This window comes from Uranotaenia lowii, chromosome 3 (assembly GCF_029784155.1).
Source record: "Uranotaenia lowii strain MFRU-FL chromosome 3, ASM2978415v1, whole genome shotgun sequence".
Lineage (NCBI taxonomy): Eukaryota > Metazoa > Arthropoda > Insecta > Diptera > Culicidae > Uranotaenia > Uranotaenia lowii.
In genome coordinates, this window is record NC_073693.1 from 270,682,189 (window position 1) to 270,702,226 (window position 20,038).

At 33.4% G+C, this 20,038-nt stretch overlaps 1 protein-coding gene across 1 annotated transcript in view; it reads left to right on the forward strand.

Annotated features, from left to right (window-relative positions):
- Window positions 1-20,038, forward strand: part of LOC129753407 (retinal guanylyl cyclase 1-like) — a 112,192-nt gene that overhangs the window by 82,395 nt on the left and 9,759 nt on the right. Inside the window, exons 6-7 of the mRNA XM_055749230.1 lie at window positions 4,138-4,315; window positions 4,429-4,440. Of these exons, the coding sequence (XP_055605205.1) occupies window positions 4,138-4,315; window positions 4,429-4,440 (190 nt within the window). The remainder of the gene's footprint in view (window positions 1-4,137; window positions 4,316-4,428; window positions 4,441-20,038) is intronic.

Below are 20,038 nucleotides of genomic sequence, written 5' to 3' on the forward strand. Positions count from 1 at the left end.
TGGGAGGTACCAAGAATAAAGTAAAATTTATTCTTTCAAAAAAACAATAAATAATTTTTTTTAAATTTTTTCATGAATGATCATAACATTACCTTCATTTCCTTCATAGAAAGTTTTTAGATCAAACGAAAGGTTTTTGAGATACACGCATTCGTAACTGTCCCATTTCTAAAAGAACTAAGCTTTATTGTTTGATTTGAGTCAGATTTAAACCGCTTCTAACAGCTGGTGGCCATCATTCTTGGAATCGTCGTGTTCGTGAGCGTCGAATTTGAATCTGTCGTTTTTGTTTCAAATTGCAGCGTCTTCCTTCGTTTCTTGATAATTGAGCTGTAGATATATTTTAGAAATATCAATTGAAGGATCATTTCTTCTTTTCATTCTATTTTCCAGAGTTTGTAATTTTTGATCATAGTATTCTTGGCTACAATAGCAGCAAATTTACCACATTTGTTTGTCTTAATTATGGAATTTGGTTTTTTTGTTTACGTAAATAAGCAGATTTTGATCTTGTTTATTGGTATGGCTCAAATTACGTCAACTTTCCAATTCATTCTCAATCTTATCAACTGAGAATTACAGTTTTTTTTTTTTTTGAAGCATGGCTTAACCATTTTTTTCCAATACTTTTAAGAAGGTAAAAATTAATGATTGTAGCTAAATATAGTCTGAGAAATAAATTTGAGTTACGTACATAAAAACAAGAAAAAATAACGATTTTAGACGCAGAGTGTCAAATTGATACTCTAGATCTCACAAGGGAGTTTAATTTGTATGGGCTCTCAGGAAGAGTAGATAAAAAATGAAGCAATATAGAAGTTCTCATGAAATTATTTGAGGTCCCAGAAGAAAAAAATTGAATATACTAAAATAAAATAATAAGCCACCAAACTTCCAAGAAAGTCATATTATAACTGTAGAATAAAACAAATTTTTATGCTATTTGCTTCAGACAACTTATTTCAATATCATTGATTTACCTTTTTAAAATGAAACAAATTTACGAAACATTCGACTTAGTCGATTTAAGGTCTATTTGAATTTCAAAAGCCCTGGGGTCTAAAAAGTTTCGTTTTGAATTCATCTTGAATTTTTTACCGAATTGTTGAGTAATTTTTACATGCGTAAATTTAAACTTTTTGGTTTGTATAGGAAAATTGAATATTTTGAGCTGAAAAATCAACATTATTTTTGTTTCTTCTATAGAACCAAGTCAGCTTATGGTTTTTGTTGAGTTCTCTAAAGAAAATTTTCCGCTGAACAAATTTGTGGAAGCCTGTAACTTCGTATCTTATGAGGCAAAAAAGTTATCAGCTGTATAACAATTGACATCACTGCTGGGTGCCTAGCAAGGTATTGCAATACTAGTTTTTTTGCAAAACTTGCATCACTCCTGTTAAACAGCTAATAACTTTTCGCCTAATTAGATATGAAGTTATGGTCTTCGGCAAAATCGTTCAGCGGAAAATTTCCTTTGAAAATTTTATAAATTGGCACAAAATCCATTAGCAGGCTTGGTTCCACAGAAGAAATTTTCCCATACAAATATAAAAGTTCAAATTTACTCATGTAAACGTAACTTGAAAATTCTGCAAAAAATCATTGATGAGTTTTGAATAAAAACAAAGCTTTGAAGACCTCAGGGTTTGACAAACTCGAAAACGATCCCAAATAGACACATTCCAAGAAACATATGATTGTATCCCATTTACCCGAAAACTGAAATGAATTTTTCCTAGAATGACAAACACTCGAAATCAAACCCCAGAATGAACCATTTCCCAGAAAAAAATTCCCCAGAATGCACCATTTACCAGAAATTTATTTCCCAGAATGAACCATTTCCCAAATTTTTTTTCCTCCAGTATTTTTATTTATTTTTTCTATAGAATTCTTATAAATTTCATATGAATCAAAATTTAGTTTTGCATAATGATTTTTTAAATGAAACTACAGGTTTGAAATTTTCCAACTAAATTTATTTTAGAACCAATATTGTGCTTTGTTTATGGTTTGGGTACGTTTATTGATCCAATGCTTATCATGGTCCTTCAAAAAACCTTTTTAGTATCCGACTCCTCACGCTGCGCGTTCTAACTTGAAAGGATCACCCCCAGCTTTCACGCAGACCTAGGAAGCCCCGGCAGACCTAGACCAATGTATATGGGCCGCCGCTTCCGACGGCCATCCTCATTGGTTGCCGCAAAAGAATAGTATTATGGGAATTTCAAGTTGGATAAATATGTTTAATTTTCTGGGAAAAGGCAATTCTGGAGAAAAATTTTCTGGGGAATAGTTCATTCCGATAATTTTTTTTCTGGGAAATGGTTCATTCTGGGAAAAAAAATCCTGATAAATGGAGCATTCTGGGAAAAAAAATTCTGGGGAAGTGGCTTTCTGGTGATTGAAATTCTGGTGATTTTTTATTCTGGGCAATGGTTTTTGGGAAAATGGAGTACAACCGAAACATATCACTAAGGCTATCAGTTTTTTAATTTCTTTTTATTTATTTATTCAGAGTGCTTCTCATCGTGATTGCGAACACTTAAATTGTACTCTCTGGAGCCACTCGTTTTTTTATGAATACTGTGCAGTGAACTTGTTCTTTTTCAACCGATTCCCGATTTTCAATTTGCAAAAAATGATCATCAATATTTTTTGCCAGTTTGATAAATTTATTAAAAACTATTTTTACAGGAATTTGAATAAACATATCGATTCAGGCGATATTGCAACACTACAATGTTCAATGCAATTATTGTTTCAGCAAAAAAGGATATTGAGTTTCTGCACTATGTACAACAGTATCGAAACCGGCCTTTATTTAATTCACAAACAAAAACACGATTACCGTGATACCGTGATTGCCGGAAACGGCTCTTTATGAGCGTGATACTGGAAACATAAAAAAAAACCAGAAAGAATCATACAAATATCAAGCCAGCAAACAGAGCACCAAAATTGCTATCAAAACATCCCGGGCATGTTGTAATCCCCGCTATGGGAGCAATCAATGAAATTGATTGATAATGTTGTTAATTAATTTCCTTTTGTTGATTTGGACCAGCAAGGCAGAGTGTGTTCCGAACGAACGTGCTGATGGGCGTTTCAATAGCAATCCGGGGTACTGGAGGGTTAAAAAAGTCATCTCTGGAGCCACTTTAATTCGAAAAATCTCTGGAGACACTTCAGAACAAAAAATAATCTTCTTTGGAGTTTTTCTCCTTTTGGTTTTTCAATGCTAGGTAGTTTTTTCAATAAATATTGTTAAATCAGCTACAAAAAATCAGTTTGTTCAATAAACTCAATTACCCACTTGTCACTGTACTTGAACCATCTGTACGCGTAAGCTTTTGCTTTTTGCATTCGAAAAGCCGTCGTTGGTCGTCCCGCACCAAAACAAGCCGCGTGTAGGTGGTGGATTTCTAACCCCTGGCCGTGGAACAGGGAAAATTTGCCCCCATATTTTCCGGCTACACAAAGCACCGACCGCCATCAGCTGAATCGTGATAAGATAATGGAAAATTAATACCGAGTACCAACATAGGTACACCATCATCATTTCGTCTCATTTTGTCGTCGTCCTCAGTTTGTTTACAGTCGATCCGGCGATTGTGTGATTGAAATTTTATGGCACCGTGACGTCAAAAAGTGCTGCTGCCATGGTTCAGTTTTTTTTTGGTTACGGTGCGAAACAAAAATTAAAGACTAACAGAGATAGTGGTCGTGTCGCGATAAGATATTTAAATGGGTCGAAAATGCATCAATGAAGCGAAAGTTTGATGCTATCACAACAACGAAATTGATCGAAAGTTGCCAAGAGGTGACGTCCGTATGGCTTTGAAGTAGGGCTTAAATTTATCGATATTATCGGGATTTGGTCACTTTATAGTGCAATTAGTGTGGTACATTCTAGGAAAAATAACAGCTTGTTGCTCAACTAATGTTGTCTACGAATCAATAATTCAATTTAAACTTTAAGGGGATATAATCTAAACTAGGTATATGCTTCTCCCATCACTCAAAGCTCATAAAATTCTCAACCTTTCTTGTTAAGCTAGAGTTCACAAAACCACTTGACCCCAAACGAACCCACTAAATGCAAAGTAATTTCAATCTTTAAACCCCCTTAAACAGGATCATCATGGCGCATCCACATGTCGCAGCAAACGTGCAACTTGCTGGAGCAGGCCGGGGGCTACGTGATTGACCCGCGAGGACCTATCGAGATCAAGGGCAAAGGTAAAATGAACACCTACTGGCTGCTAGGGAAGAAAGGGTTCGACAAGGTGCTGCCCACGCCACCACCGATTGGGTAAGTCATTTCAATTTTCCAAGTTTGTTTTAGATACCTTCCCATTGGGTTTTTGAAAATGCATCCTCCCTAATTAAATTGGATTATTTTATTTACTGCTGCCATACTTCCAGGGAATCTCACGGGTAAGGATTTGGAAATAGAACTAATTTCTTAATTGAAAACGTTGGGTCGTTCAAAGCGGTAATTAAATGCATTGTACGGAAAGTGTAGTTCAGCAATACCTTCCCAAAACTAGAATACAAGCATATTTGGTTTTCTTCGATACACAGTTGCGTTCAAAAAAGAATGAAATCGCGTAAAGCTGCGCACTCACTTCTAACTTTGACTTTGAGCACGAACATTTTTTGTGATAAGTTTTGATTTTGTGAGAGAAAAACCCAAGAATACATGGATTACGATGTTTTCCATTCAAACATTCGTCCAAAAAAGAATGAAATCGTCTGTATCAACCCAGCACTATTTTTGATCACGTCCATCGATTTTGACGAAACTTGGCCTGGTATTAGAACATACATTTTTCAGCTTTGGACCAAATTTTAAAATTTTTCAATGAAAATTGTCAAAGATACAGCAAATTTAGTGAAGCAATTCAAAATTTCCCTTTTTTACGAGAATAGCTTTATCTTTGTTTCCAGTCATTGTAAAGACTTGTAAAGAATTTTGTAGAGCGCTGGATGGATGATTGAACTAGATTGTGTGAAATTTTCATGGAAAAATATCAACCGAGCGAGAAATGGCAGCATGTCAAAGATGGAAGTGGGTGCGCAGCTTCACGCGATTTCATTCTTTTTGAACGCAACTGTAGCTTCGAGTTAAGAAATAAGGACAAACATATATTAAAATCAAACTTCACTTAACAATACTAAAATAAGTTAGTAGCAACAACCACTACTACTTTAGATGAATACTTCCTAAACAAATTGGTTATACGAATCCTCCTTTTGCCCCCGAATTGTATTCAATGTATTTGACAACTTGTATTTCAAAATGTTAGAATCGATTTAATAAGACACAGCTAATACTTTCTGTAGTTAATACTGAGTATTCAAATTCACTGATCAACTACACTGATACACACCAGGCCCGTCAATGGGGGGGGGGGCTTCGAAATTAAATTTAGCTAAAAATAATAACCAAATGCACAATAAATAAGGAAATGAAATTTAAACACCATTTTCTTAATCAAGAATGTCACTCAAATTCAAATTTATAGATGTTACAGATAAAATGAACCAAAATTTCCAAAACAGTTCACCATGAAAGTTTCAAATCAATGATACTATAGTCATTGATAATTTTTTCAAAATAATGTTACGTATTCTAAACAAGATATTTTGCTTCAAAATAACTTCTAAGCAATCTTGTTTTTAAATTTGAAGTAAACTGAATCATTAAATGAAGGTTATATCAGGTAAAAAATTAACCATGATTAATTGTGGAAAAAAAATGAAAAATCCGCTGTAGTGTTTTGAATTTGAAAAAAAAATATCGCGATTTGGAATGAAAATCAAACTTATCAAAATATTTCAAAAAATTTAAATAGCTTGATTTAAAAAAGTTGAATTTATTTAGAAATTAAAAAAATGTACTGCAAAATTCGTTAAATCCATTTGAAAATATGCAAAATAAATTAAGATGAAAAACAAAGTTTTTCTAACATAAAAGAAGGAATTTTTCTTTCAATAAACACGTCTCACCATTATTTAAACTTATTTAAAGAATTTATTTGATATGTCAAGGGAACAGCATTTTGATGCTTATGTATTAGTGATTGGTTTGGAAGATTTAAGCGTACTGAACTCGAGTCTTTTGTCAAATTTAGTTTTGATTGTATGGAGTTTTAAAATGTGTCAGTTTTATATTAAATAATCATTGATAACTAATTATCAATCAAATTGAGAAATGAATCATCCTTCGGGATGGAAATCCCGAGAAAAAAAAAAAAAAAGATTAACTATCAACTGATTTCGGTTATTATACTTCATTCATTTAAGGAATAAAATTTTGATGATGATGACGATGATGATACATGATCTAAAAAGTGAAATTCAGCAGTTTTAAAAATTTGGAAATATGTCATTACACGTATGTTTGACATTACTGCAGAAAGTTAAAAAAAACTTGATTTCATTCACAAATTTGTTGGAACCTGCAAATCAATTAGAAGAATGCTTCGAAAAGTATCATAAATTCAATTAAGCTTAAAACTTCGTTAAAAATTCGTTCAATGAGGAAAAAAGAAAAATAGAAAACTTCCATAACTTTTTTTTGAATAACTCATAACTACATGAAGTCTTGATGAAAGTTCATAATAGATTCAAAACTTTTATTTTAAAATTCTATATTATTGTTTTCAAGTTTTTTCAAAAAAGTGCATCACTTCTTTCAATAATTTAAACCTATTTTGAAAAGTTATTTCAAAAACAAAAGAAAAAATTGCAATGAAGATAGAAAATTGCAATGGAAATGTGGAGGCCTTGTGTAATTCATCAAACTATTTTCAAATGTGATGTTGAACCTTAAGAAGAACAAGAAACACTAAAAAAATTTAGACTGAAATTGGTTTCTTGAAAAATAGGTTTTTGTAGGCCAAGTTAAGCATTTCAATATAAAGAGAAATGCAAATCGGTCTTTGAAATTGAAAATTATTTCAATCAGTGAACGTCATATAATGTGGTAAAATGAATGAAAATGATTTTCGTCAATACATCGCACAGTGGTCCAGAAATGAAATTTAGCGGGAAACAATTATTTGCGCTCTTGCCTTAGGTTTAAGACATTTGGTGTCCAAGACAAAGTTGTACAACATTAAAAGGCGCTACTTTTGAATGCAATTTTCTTAGGGTGGTTCATAAAACTCCTTAGATACGAAAATTATTTTTTTACTGTAATGAGATAGTGGTGTATTATGTTCAGCAATTATGTAGAACAACATCATTGATGAAACTTTGTAGAAAACTTTGAATGTCTATCTATTAACGTTTAGGTTTTATGATGATTTCTCGTGTACAAGTTAGGGTGGTCCTACAAAAACAAGTTTTTTTGTTATAACTTTGTTGAGTATCAATTTATCATAATCATGTGTTCGACAAGTATTTAGCAAATCATTATGCGCATCTTTTGTAGCAAACAGATTTCTTATCTGCTTTTGATTCGCAGTTATCAAGAATTTTGTGTTCAAAAATGGCCGTTTTGTATGAGCCATAACTTCAAATGGAGTAAACCAAAAAATTCAAACTTTAATTTGTTTGAAAGAACATGTTAACATCTACATTATATCAAAAAACTGGAGAGGTGTTTTTTGTTTAAAGCTTTTTATTTACATTTGAACTTGACCAAAATTTCCATTTTTCATCTATTATATAAAATTCTCTTGTAACGGTGTTTGTAGTACTACTCCTCCGAAATGACCCAAACGATTCAAATGAAATTATTTTTAGAATATTCTGTGGGCATGCGAATCGGTTTATATCGAATAAAAACAACAAAAAGTCGCATTAATGGATCGATGGAAAAAGCTAATTTTCTGAGAGGAGTCGCCACTAGCGCTCAGACCTGTCAAACCTCATGATCAAAGTAGCAGAGAAAACCCAGAAAAATCAACAAATCGTGGCACTGTGTTGAATTATGAGAAATCACGCTGACAAAAATCGGAAATAATTTTTATTAAATTTTTGTTAGGAAGAAGACCCTTTGTTTAAAAATGCTCGTATTTCAGAACTCTTCCATTCTTAAGATATTGAAAAATAAGGAAAAAATGCAAAGAGATATATATATGATAAGGAAAGTAAAAATGCAAATTCATGATCACTTATTTGAAAAAAACTTCCACGTGCAATACATTTATGTAAATGTTAATATCTATGAAAATACAGTGTTGAGAGGCTTCAGAATAACTTATTAGAAGATAAAGCATGAGAAAATGAAGGAAATCAGAAAAAATGAAATAATTAAAGTTTTCGGACGATATAATTTAGTTCCGGCTGATTTGTTCATGTTTTACGTGGATATTTAACAAGTTCTGAAATGTTCAGTTCCGATTTCAAGATTTGGAGCTTTTTTAAAATTTCACCAGTTTCAGTTTTTTTGACCTACCGTCTATGAAAAGTAATTATAAAACGGGTAAATCAGCTTTCCAGATTTCCAGGTCTTTGACTTTGAAGCTAGGTATCCCAATGGGCTACCTATATTGTCCTTACTTTTCAAACGTGTTTTATTATAAATTAGAGCTGGCCAGAAGTGTTTAAGAAATGAAAAGGCAGCCACTTAAAGGATAAGGGCCTGAGTTCCGCTCAAAAACATTAATAAATTTTCCCATTTTTTATAAACATAGGAGTCATTTTCAAAATGTGATCGTGAAATATTAACTTATGATCTTACGATCGTAACCATTTTTGATTGTCATTTCTGAAAGTCAAATTGATGAAAACATTTCAATATATGTTTGAATTAGAAATTTTCGAAATTTTTCGGTGAGTTTTAATAGTAATCAAACAAAAGTTACTCCTCGAGTAGCTCGAAACGTGTAGATAGCTAGTAAATTTTGTTTGATTTTTATTAAAACTCACCGGACATCGTCGATAATTTCGAGGTACAAACATTAGCGGTGATAAAACCAAAACTCCAATTAATATAAGTTTGTCCACTTGCTTGTATGACTATCTCTCATAGTGCGAAACCATAGTTGCCATAGTTACCACAGGAATTGTTTTATTTTCATAATAAACAAGAATGAGCGCCAAGGATAGGCATGAAGTAAACATGAAAAGTTAGGCTGGCAAATTTTATGAGGTTTTAATTCATATTGAAATTTTTTTTTCCAAGTAAAATAATTAACTGATTCAGCGATTCTATGTGCGTGCTTGTCTTAATGAATCGAGTGCGAGTGGTGCGAAAACAATGGAATTTTATAGTATGCTTTCCAGAACTTTTGCAACACGTTTTCGGGCCTGGAATTTACAAAAACTGGGTATTATCCAGACAAATAAGAGCAAAATTTATCCATTATTCGAACAAAATCAGGAAAAGATAGGAGAAACTTGAACCTTTATTTTTTCGTCGAATCACTTCAAATTGTGTTCAAAGCTTCAAAAAAATTCCTAATAAATTTGATGAAAATAATTATGAAATATTCGTTTTCGGATCAGAAATTAAACAAATCATTACTCAATTAGATTTTTTGTAAAATTCAGCAAATTATGTGAATACATACTTCCGGAAAAAACCGGACCGTTATATTAAAATCCGGGAATCCAGGTTGATACGGATTCGTCCCGATATTTTCTTTGAGTATTTGGGCTCGCCCGGATCAAACCGTGAAATCTGGAATGCTTTACGTTCTAAAAACCGTCGATGTTAATAAAATTTTGAAATCGATTAAGAAATATATTAAATAGATTGATAAATTGAAAATCATTATCATTGTTTTGAAGGTAAAGGTAAAATTGGACACTTGTTTAAAAACGGCATTTCAATAGATTAATCTAGCATAATTTCATTATAGCTGAATGTCAGTTGGAACATCTGAGAAGTTTTTTAAATTATTAAAAATAATCTTTTTCATTCCATTGAAGTAATTCAACGGTTTTTTATTCAACAGTTGAGGAATGAAAATGTTATGGCCATTCATTTGATCAGATTACCATATCATTCAATTTCAATTTACAGTTGAATTCACTAAAATCTAAATTATTTCATGTCACCCTAAACTGATTCGCTTCGGTACCGCCATCTGATAAAAATAAAAAGGGTTTTAAATAAATAAGACAGATGGCAGATTTGTATCTCTCTAGCGGAAAACTACGCAGGAGGTGCTTAAAGAAATCCATTGTCAGTAATCATTAAATTTGTAATAAATTGAATCAAATTAAAGTCATGGCCTTCAATTTTTTCGAGATTTTCTTTACTTTGGGCGCCGGACGGGCGGTTTGTTTTTCGTCTCTATGGTCAAGGCGTCGCAAGCAAACGTCGTAGGAGGTTAGTAACTATGGCATAGCATACTGTTTAGTGGGAATTTTTGGGCGCGCATTTCTCAACCAAGCATAATTTCGATGCATGTGGTGACCACATGAAGCCTAGATGTGTTTTTTTCTTCTTGATTCCTAGATCATTTGTACAGCACATATGTAGTAATGAATGACGCCCATATGTGACCCAGATTAATATTTTGCCGATCAAATCAAAACCATGCAAACGATTTAAAAAAATTAAAACTTCAATTCGTGATATTTCAAGAAGGAATTGTTGTCTAAATAATATGACTTTAGTACTGATACGTATGAAATAATGGTATGACTCTTTGCGGACATTTGAAAAAAGAAAAGTGGAAAGACTTGGTTTATAATCCAAAATGCTAGAAATATTTTTCAAACATGTACAAATGTGCTTCACAGAAGTTGTATCATGCGCCATTAAATTTATAGAACAACCACAAAATCCGTTGGAAATGAACAGACACATGAACTGAACAAGAGCCTGTCCTTTAAAATGGATTATATAAGATTGATGTTCAATTGAAGGCCGAATGCAAAGAAGTGCAAACGTTCAACATTTACAAAAAATGTATACATGATTTCTAAATTTATAAATGGTTGGGCCCAAATAAACAATCTGACTAAATAAACTTAACTTTTTATTAAATCGTTCACCAAAAAACTGTTTACAGGTTCCCTGTTTGTTTACACAGAATTCAAATACGTACTTAACATAAATGTGTGTTTTTGTTTGACATATTTTGGTTACGTAGGTGAGACTTTAGATCCAATTTTTTTGTTGACATGTTTTTTGTGATTGATATTCCAGAAGCATAATTTTTGATAGCAGAAGCTGAATTTGTTTTTTTTTTTTTTTTTTTTTGATAAGTTTTTGTTATGACCTTAAAGGTTTGAAAATAAAATTAACTCCTGTCATTTCACACGGTGAAACAAGTGGCAATGCGCCTTTAAGTCATGAAACATATTCCAATTTTTCTCTAAAATAGTCAGATAGGGTATCCCGAGTGTTAAATCTGAACGGATATTAAAAATTTTTAAATGTCGAGGTAAATTTACATGAAAATTTCCAGAAAAAAGAATGAACTCATGAAATTATCGTAGCCTTGAAAGATTAATTCTTTTTTATGTATTTAATTTTTTTAAAATCTGCGTTCCAATTAAATCTTATTGAATCTTGAAAATATCATATAATCTTAAACAGAATCGCAAATCACCTTTAACACTGTTTAGGAAAATTTTAAATCAGACAACAATGGTTTAAATTGGCAGGTGTGTATTTAAGGATAAAAAAGAAGATAAAAATGCTTTAATTCGGTTGAATAACAAAAAAATTTAATCATATCTTTTCTCCTTTCAAAACTAAATAAAATTTCTTTGAATATTAACCCAATAAATCAAAACTTCTTGATTTAATTAGCATTTTTTGCTAAAAACAAGGGCGAACTTTTTTTTGGACATGATTTTGATGAAAATATGGATATAAATAACCACTGCTTCCAAATGTGAGGAAAGTGAAGCTGCTTGAAAATGGTTTGAAAAAAATCATCTCTAATGATTTTATTTCTTCAGTTCTTAAAAATATACCATTAAAAGCTACTCGGGAGCTAAAAGTGCTGCGCTAGGCAGAATATTGAACAAACACTCCAAAAATTGTCCCGATATTAAAAATTCTTTTTCCATAAAGTTTCATATGCAATAAATTCCAATAAATGAGAAATTTTTGATTTCGATTTAAACCTTAATGTGAACTAGAGCAAAGCGGAGTCAATCAACTAAATTGTATACAATAAATGAAACATAGATATAATCAACATATGTTATTTATGGAACAAGTTATAAAGAGTGGATTTTTTTTAGCATGAGGTTTGCCAAGTTTGATGGTAACGTTGAGTGCTGAAAAAATCGAATTTGCAACGGGAAGCTGATACCTGATATCATTCGGCAATATTCAAAGCATCCGAATCAAAGAAATGTAAATGAAAAGGATTCATGTAAGATGTATGTAAAATTTATTGGAGATATTTTTTGAATAATCAGTTAAAAGACCCGTAGAATTGAGTTAAAATTCCTAGATTTGATTCCGATATAATTGAGCAGGCCAATTCGAGCAAACGGAAAAGATGAATATGTTAAAAAAACTAGGACATGTTCAAGAAACCGAGACGATTAACAACTCAAGATTTGATGCTTTTTTTAAGTCAAACAGCGAAAAAAAAATTGAAATAGACGCCAAGTTTAAAATGGTAAGACGAAGTTTACCGGGTCTGCTAGTCTATTATATAAAATTCTCTTGTAACGGTGTTTGTAGTACTACTCCTCCGAAATGACCCAGCCGATTCAAATGAAATTATTTTTAGAATATTCTGTGGGCATGCGAATCGGTTTATATCGAATAAAAACAACAAAAAGTCGCATTAATTGTCCGTAATCATTAAATTTGTGATAAATTGAATCAAATTAAAGTCATGGCCTTCAATTTTTTCGAGATTTTCTTTACTTTGGGCGCCGGGCGGGCGGTTTGTTTTTCGTCTCCAAGGTCGAGGCGTCGCAAGCAAACGTCGTAGGAGGTTAGTAACTATGGCATAGCATACTGTTTAGTGGAAATATTTGGGCGCGCATTTCTCAACCAAGCATAATTTCGATGCATGTGGTGACCACATGAAGCCTAGATGTGTTTTTTCTTCTTGATTCCTTGATCATTTGTACAGCACATATGTAGTAATGAATGACGCCCAGATGTGACCCAGATTAATATTTTGCCGATCAAATCAAAACCATTCAATCGATTTGAAAAAATTAAACATCAATTCGTGTTATTTCAAGAAGGAATTGTTGTCTAAATAATATGAATTTAGTACTGATGCGTATGAAATAATGGTATGACTCTTTGCGGACATTTGAAAAAAGAAAAGTGGAAAGACTTGGTTTATAATCCGCTAGAAATATTTTTCAAACATGTACAAATGTACTTCACAGAAGTTGTATCATGCGCCATTAAATTTATAGAACAACTACAAAATCCGTTGCAAATTAACAGTCACATGAACTGAACAAGAGCCTGTCCTTTAAAATGGATTATATAAGATTGATGTTCATTTGAAGGCCGAATGCAAAGAAGTGCAAACGTTCAACATTTACAAAAAATGTATACATGATTTCTAAATTTATAAATGGTTGGGCCCAAATAAACAATCTGACTAAATAATCTTAACTTTTTTTAAATCTTTCACCAAAAAACTGTTTACAGGTTCCCTGTTTGTTTACACAGAATTCAAGTACGTACTTAACATAAATGTGTGTTTTTGTTTAACATATTTTGGTTACGTAGGTGAGACTTTAGATCCGATTTTTTGTTGGCATTTTTTTTCGTGATTGATATTCCAGAAGCATAATTTTTTTATAGCAGAAGCTGATTTTTTTTTTTTTGATAAGATTTTGTTATGACCTAAAAGTGTTGAAAATAATATTTACTCCTGTCATTTCACACGGTGAAACAAGTGGCAATGCGCCTTTAAGTCATGAAACATATTCCAGTTTTTCTCTAAAATAGTCAGATAGGGTATCCCGAGTGTTCAATCTGAACGGATATTTAAAATTTTTAAATGTCGAGGTAAATTTAAATGAAAATTTCCAGAAAAAAAAATGAACTCATGAAACTATCGTAGCCTTGAAAGATTAGTTCTTTTTTATGTTTTGAATTTTTTATAACCTGCGTTCCAATTAAATCTTATTGAATCTTGAAAATATCACATAATCTTAAACAGAATCGCAAATCACCTTCAACACTGTTTAGGAAAATTTTAAATCAGACAACAATGGTTTAAATTGGCAGGTATGTATTTAAGGATAAAAAAGAAGATAAAAATGCTTTAATTCGGTTGAATAACAAAAAATTTAATCATATCTTCTCTCCTTTCAAAACCAAATTAAATTTCTTTGAATATTAACTTCTTGATTTAATAAGCATTTTTGCTAAAAAAAGGGCGAACCTTTTTTTGGACATGATTTTGATGAAAATATAACCACTGCTTCCAAATGTGAGGAAAGTTAAGCTGCTTGAAAATGGTTTGAAAAAAGTCATCTCTTATGTTTTTATTTCTTCAGTTCTAAAAAATCTACCATCAAAAGCTACTTGGGAGCTAAAAGTGCTGCGCTAGGCAGAATATTGAGTAAACACTCCAAAAATTGTCCCGATATTCAAAATTCTTCTTCCATAAAGTTTCATATGCAATAAACTCCAATAAATGAGAAACTTTTTATTTCGATTTAAAGCTTAAAGTGAACTCGAGCAAAGCGGAGTCAATCAATTAAATTGTATACAATAAATGAAACATAGATATAATCAACATATGTTATTTATGGAACAAGTTATAAAGAGTGGATTTTTTTTAGCATGAAGTTTGCCAAGTTTGATGGTAACGTTGAATGCTGAAAAAATCGAATTTGCAACGGGAAGCTGATACCTGATATCATTCGGCAATATTCAAAGCATCCAAATCAAAGAAATGTAAATGAAAAGGATTCATGTAAGATGTATGTAAAATTTATTGGAGATATTTTTTGAATAATCAGTTAAAAGACCCGTAGAATTGAGTTAAAATTCCTCGATTTGATTCCAATATAATTGAGCAGGCCAATTCGAGCAAACGGAAAAGATGGATATGTTTAAAAACTAGGACATGTTCAAGAAAGCGAGACGATTAACAACTCAAGATTTGATGCTTTTTTTAAGTCAAACAGTGAAAAAAAAATTGAAATAGACGCCAAGTTTAAAATGGTAAGACGAAGTTTACCGGGTCTGCTAGTATAACAATAAAAATATATCACTTTTGCTCTGCGACATGGAATTCTTCTTTGCGTTCGCACCCTTAGTCAACAGTTCTAAATTTTTTACAAAAGCAGAGTTTCCTATTCATAACCTTATGTAAAAATATTAAAAGACTAAATAACATAGCCAGAGGGATACAAATGAAAAAAAAATGAGGATTCTTGATTATTAATGTATAAAACCATAAGCTGAAAAAAATTAATTACTAACTACCCGACAAGAAAGTCTTGAATTGTATTTTTCTTAGAAGGAGTTATGTTTCACTTATTTCCGTTTTTCCGCAAATAATTTTGATTGCTTATTATGTGCATTTACCCCTGTGTGCGGCGTCAAAGTCTTCGAAACATACTAAAAGAACAACTGAACTTATGTATTGATGAGCCAGGGGTTACCGGTGGGAATTCCAATACAGGAAATATTACCAGGAAATTCTTTGAGAAACGGATTGAAGTGGCACAAATTACGGGACTGAATGTACAGCTTTTGGAAAAGTTTTAACCATTATCAACAGTAGCTCCGTAAAGAAACAAGAAACAAAAGTTTACGAAGGTTTCGAGAAAACCACTCCAGAAAGTTCGATCGTATAGTTAGTCTGGAGGATGCTTTTAAAAGACTCCTCTGACATCAGATCCGTACATCTCATTATCCAGTAGAAAATGTATGAAATATTCAAAAATCAGCCTTCCTGAATGCAGCCGTCATTTGATATGTGACCCCTAACGCGTTTTTTTATTAGTTTCGTTACATTCTAGCAATAAGTGTATTTTTTTTGTTTTCTATGAATTTTTTATTGATTTCTCAAATCAACTTTTTTCCGTTTTTAAAAAAGTTGTTCAGATCTGTTAACTATAATGATGATATAAATGTAACGATGTGTACGGTTATTCCTCACGCAGCCAAAAGTAGTCAAAAATAATATAGAAACGTTATATGAAAAACGGCAATTTTGGTCAAGTTCAAATGTAAATAAAAAGCTTTGAACAAAAAACACCTCTCCAAATTTTTGATATAATATAGATTTTTACCTGTTATTTTAAACAAATTAAAGTTTGATTTTTTTAGTTTGCTCCATTTGAAGTTATGGCTCATACAAAACGGCCATTTTTGAACACAAAATTCTTGATAACTGCGAATCAAAAGCAGATATAAGAAATCTGTTTGCTACAAAAGATGCGCATAATAATTTGCTAAATACTTGCTGAACACATGATTTCGATAAGTCTATACTCAACAAAGTTATAACAAAAAAACTTGTTTTTGTAGGACCACCCTAACTTGTACACGAGAAATCATCATAAAACCTAAACGTTAATAGATAGACATTCAAAGTTTTCTACAAAGTTTCATCAATGATGTTGTTCTACATAATTGCTGAACATAATACAGCACTATCTCATTACAGTAAAAAAATAATTTTCGTATCTAAGGAGTTTTATGAACCACCCTAAGAAAATTGCATTCAAAAGTAGCGCCTTTTAATGTTGTACAACTTTTTCTTGGACACTAAATGTCTTAAACCTAAGGCAAGAGCGCAAATAAATTGTTTCCCGCTAAATTTCATTTCTGGACCACTGTGCATCGGCTACTATGTCTTCAGTCGGGCAATAGACGACGTCGATCTCCTTCTTCTGCTTGAGGTCTCGAACGAAGTGATATCTTGTGGCGATGTGCTTCGTCCGATTGCTGAACTTTTCGGTATCCAGCATATAGAGATTATAACGTCTCCATTCTCATCCATTTCGGCCAATAAGCGGGTCAGCTAGGCTGCTTCCTGTGACGCCTTGGATAATGCGATGAATTCGGCCTCCGCCTCCGTTTGCTTCCTGCAGCTCCAGCTTATGGTACCTCCGCAAAACTTGAAGACTTGGCCACTGTTGGATTTCCGGTCTTTCCGTCAGCATATCCTACCAATCCGGACCTATCTCCAGTTCTGCTCAATCGAAGACGATAGTGGCTGGTTTCCTTCAGGTAGCAAATTACCCTTTTGACCTCGTTCTCATCTCCTTGAGTGGGGCAGCTGGTATGGCGGCAGCTGGTATGGTAAAAGGTAGAAAAGTTGATCAATGAAATTCTGGTACGCTTGATTATCGGACAACGGCGCGTCTTTCTTTTCTTGCTTGATATATTCCGTATCCAATGGAATTTAAGAGTCCTTAGCATCCGTCATGCCCGTCTCTCGAATGATCGATGTACAGCTGCTGGTTCACGAAGAAATCGCCTTTCTCGTCTCGCTGAACCTCAATTCCGAGGTAGTAGTGGATGTCTCCGAGCTCACTTAGTTCGAATTGCTTCTTCATAGCAGAAATCAAAGTTTCGCAAAGCTCAATTTCCTCGCTGGCTACTACCAAGTCGTCATCATATAACAGCACGTAACAGGCTTTTCCGTCCTTTACCATCCGATAGAGACATGGATCCGCTTCGCAGCGCTGAAAACCGTGCTTGCAAAGCACGGAATGCAGATTGGAATTCCATGCCCTGACGGCTTGTTTCAGACCGTAGAGGCTCTTCTTTATTCTGCACACCTTGTGTTCTACTCCTCCTGCGATGAAACCGGGTGGTTGCCTCATGTATATCTCCTCCTCAAGATCGCCGTGGAGAAATGCGGTCTTGATATCGTACTGCTACACCATTTTCCTAGTCTGGCACACCACCGTGGCGAATACTTCGTCATAGTCGCATCCAAACTTTTTTGTGAACCCTTGGACTACCAGGCGGGCTTTGTAGCGAATGATAGTTCCTCGTTCGTCCCGTTTTGTTTTGTACGTCCACTTGCAGCCAACGACCTTTCGACTTTTCGGTGGATCGACCAATTCCCGAATTCCGTTTTTCATCAGCGCGTCGTAGGGGAGGAGCGGGCTATATGCGCCTATTAAGCAGAACACTGATTTAATCAAATATCACATCGAATATGTGTACAAAAACTATATACACGTGTACAGGCATCTGTTTTTCTACATTGGAGTAATGTTTAATGATAAAATTTTCTTTCGTTTCCAAGAAAATGATTTTATTGTAAGTGTTGTCTAAAATGCCGTACCTCAAACCGTGCGGGCTAAATGCGCCTATTTATGTTTTGAACAAAATTTCCGTTTTTTGGACAATATTTCGGTATAATTTTATTGAAACTGCCAGAAAGTAATAATTTCCGTACGACAAAGCTGAAGTTTCATAAAAATCTATGTATATTATAATTTTATGGAATAAAACAAAAGTTAGGGTTGCCATACTATGGAAGCAGTTCATCCATGAGAAAAACTTTATCAAATCTGTTTTTAGATCGTCAATTCTCTCTTAATATGTTATTCAGAGCTTAGATTTGAAGTTTCAATGATAAAAATCATTTATTTATTCTATTTATCCTGTTATTTTAGGATGGAGGCATTTTACAAACATGATGGGGCATACAGAAACACTCTATTATTCCACTATATAATGATTATTAAACCTCCACAAAAGCTGAAATATGTTTAATTTCATAAGTTCATTTGAGTAAGAAACAAAAACCATCCTAGTTTTTGTTTTAATCCTCTTTACGTATAATTTTTAAAAGTCGAAATATTACATCAAAATGTATCAAAACCTTGTACGATTTTTGTAAATTATTTTGTATTTTGTATTATTTTTGTAAAATATTTTTGTAAATTCATAAAATTCTTTCGTGCCTTATGTTCTAAGCGTATCACCCTCAAAATGCATTGGTAAGATAAGCTGTCTAGTCAGCCATTTCATCAAACAGCCGTAGGGTCATTTAACCCGATAGGCCCATTTAGGAAACCTTTCCCCTACTCCTCCTGCATGGCAGCCGACCAACGATCGCCGTCACCACCGCCAAGGGCCTCTCGGGGGGTTTGGGGATCACCTTTTTATCGTTTGGATTTCTGGCTCGCTTGGAACTGCGACACGTCACCACCAGTCCCTGCTTGGACTTGGATGCCTGAGCATTACCACCAGTTGGCATGCTTGTCCAACACCTCGCAAACAGAACAGAGCAGAGAACGAAAAACACTTTTATCATTTCGGTTTCCGAGTGCACTGCTCAGCCGATCAACGTTCACTTATCTTTTTGCCGAGTGCGCCCGATTGCGGTTGCTCTGACGGTCGGGTGGACGTCGCTCGCTCTAAAGAAAAGAGAAGGAGCTGGCTAGAAAATTGTGCTCTAGCGACGCTGGCTGTGTAGCTCAGTGTATCCAGCCAGAAAGATTTCAATGCAGGAATGTTTTCTTAAAAAAAAAGCCGTTATGCAGTGCGGAACAGTGCATCAGTTGAAGAGGTCCAATGTAGGTTTATGTATGAACTATTTTTGTACGTAGCCGGGCCGGGCACTTCCTGGCAAATTATTTGAAAAACATGGTGAAAACCGGGTAAATAATCTGAAATTCTCCATTCCATAAACCGAGCAATATCCGGCCAAATCTGAAGAACTTTCAGACATTCATCTACTGAGGAAAAACGACTTACATTTTTTTGTCGCAACACATCAGCAGTGTCAAATTCATGTTTAAAGTATACGAAGGAAAGTTTTGGTTTGATTTTTGATGAAATAAACTTTCACAAACCCAATTTTTGACAAACAATTTTAAACTGAACTTGATTTTCTCCCGATCAGGAGAGCATATCAAAATAATAACTCAAACTTACCAAGATATTTACATCTGATTCAGTTATAATTAAGTACTCCAAATTTTCGATTTTAAGTTTCTCCAATCTGAATTATATCTTATTCTGATTGACAAACTTGAATGGGGTTGAGCTCATATTCAATGAACAAGATTTTTTTCGGATTGTCCTAAAATATCTATATCTATAATATCTATATAATCTTATTTTGATATACGTACAACTTTTTCTGAAACACGGACATCGAAGTCAACGGCTCAAACCTTACATTAACGAGTTTCG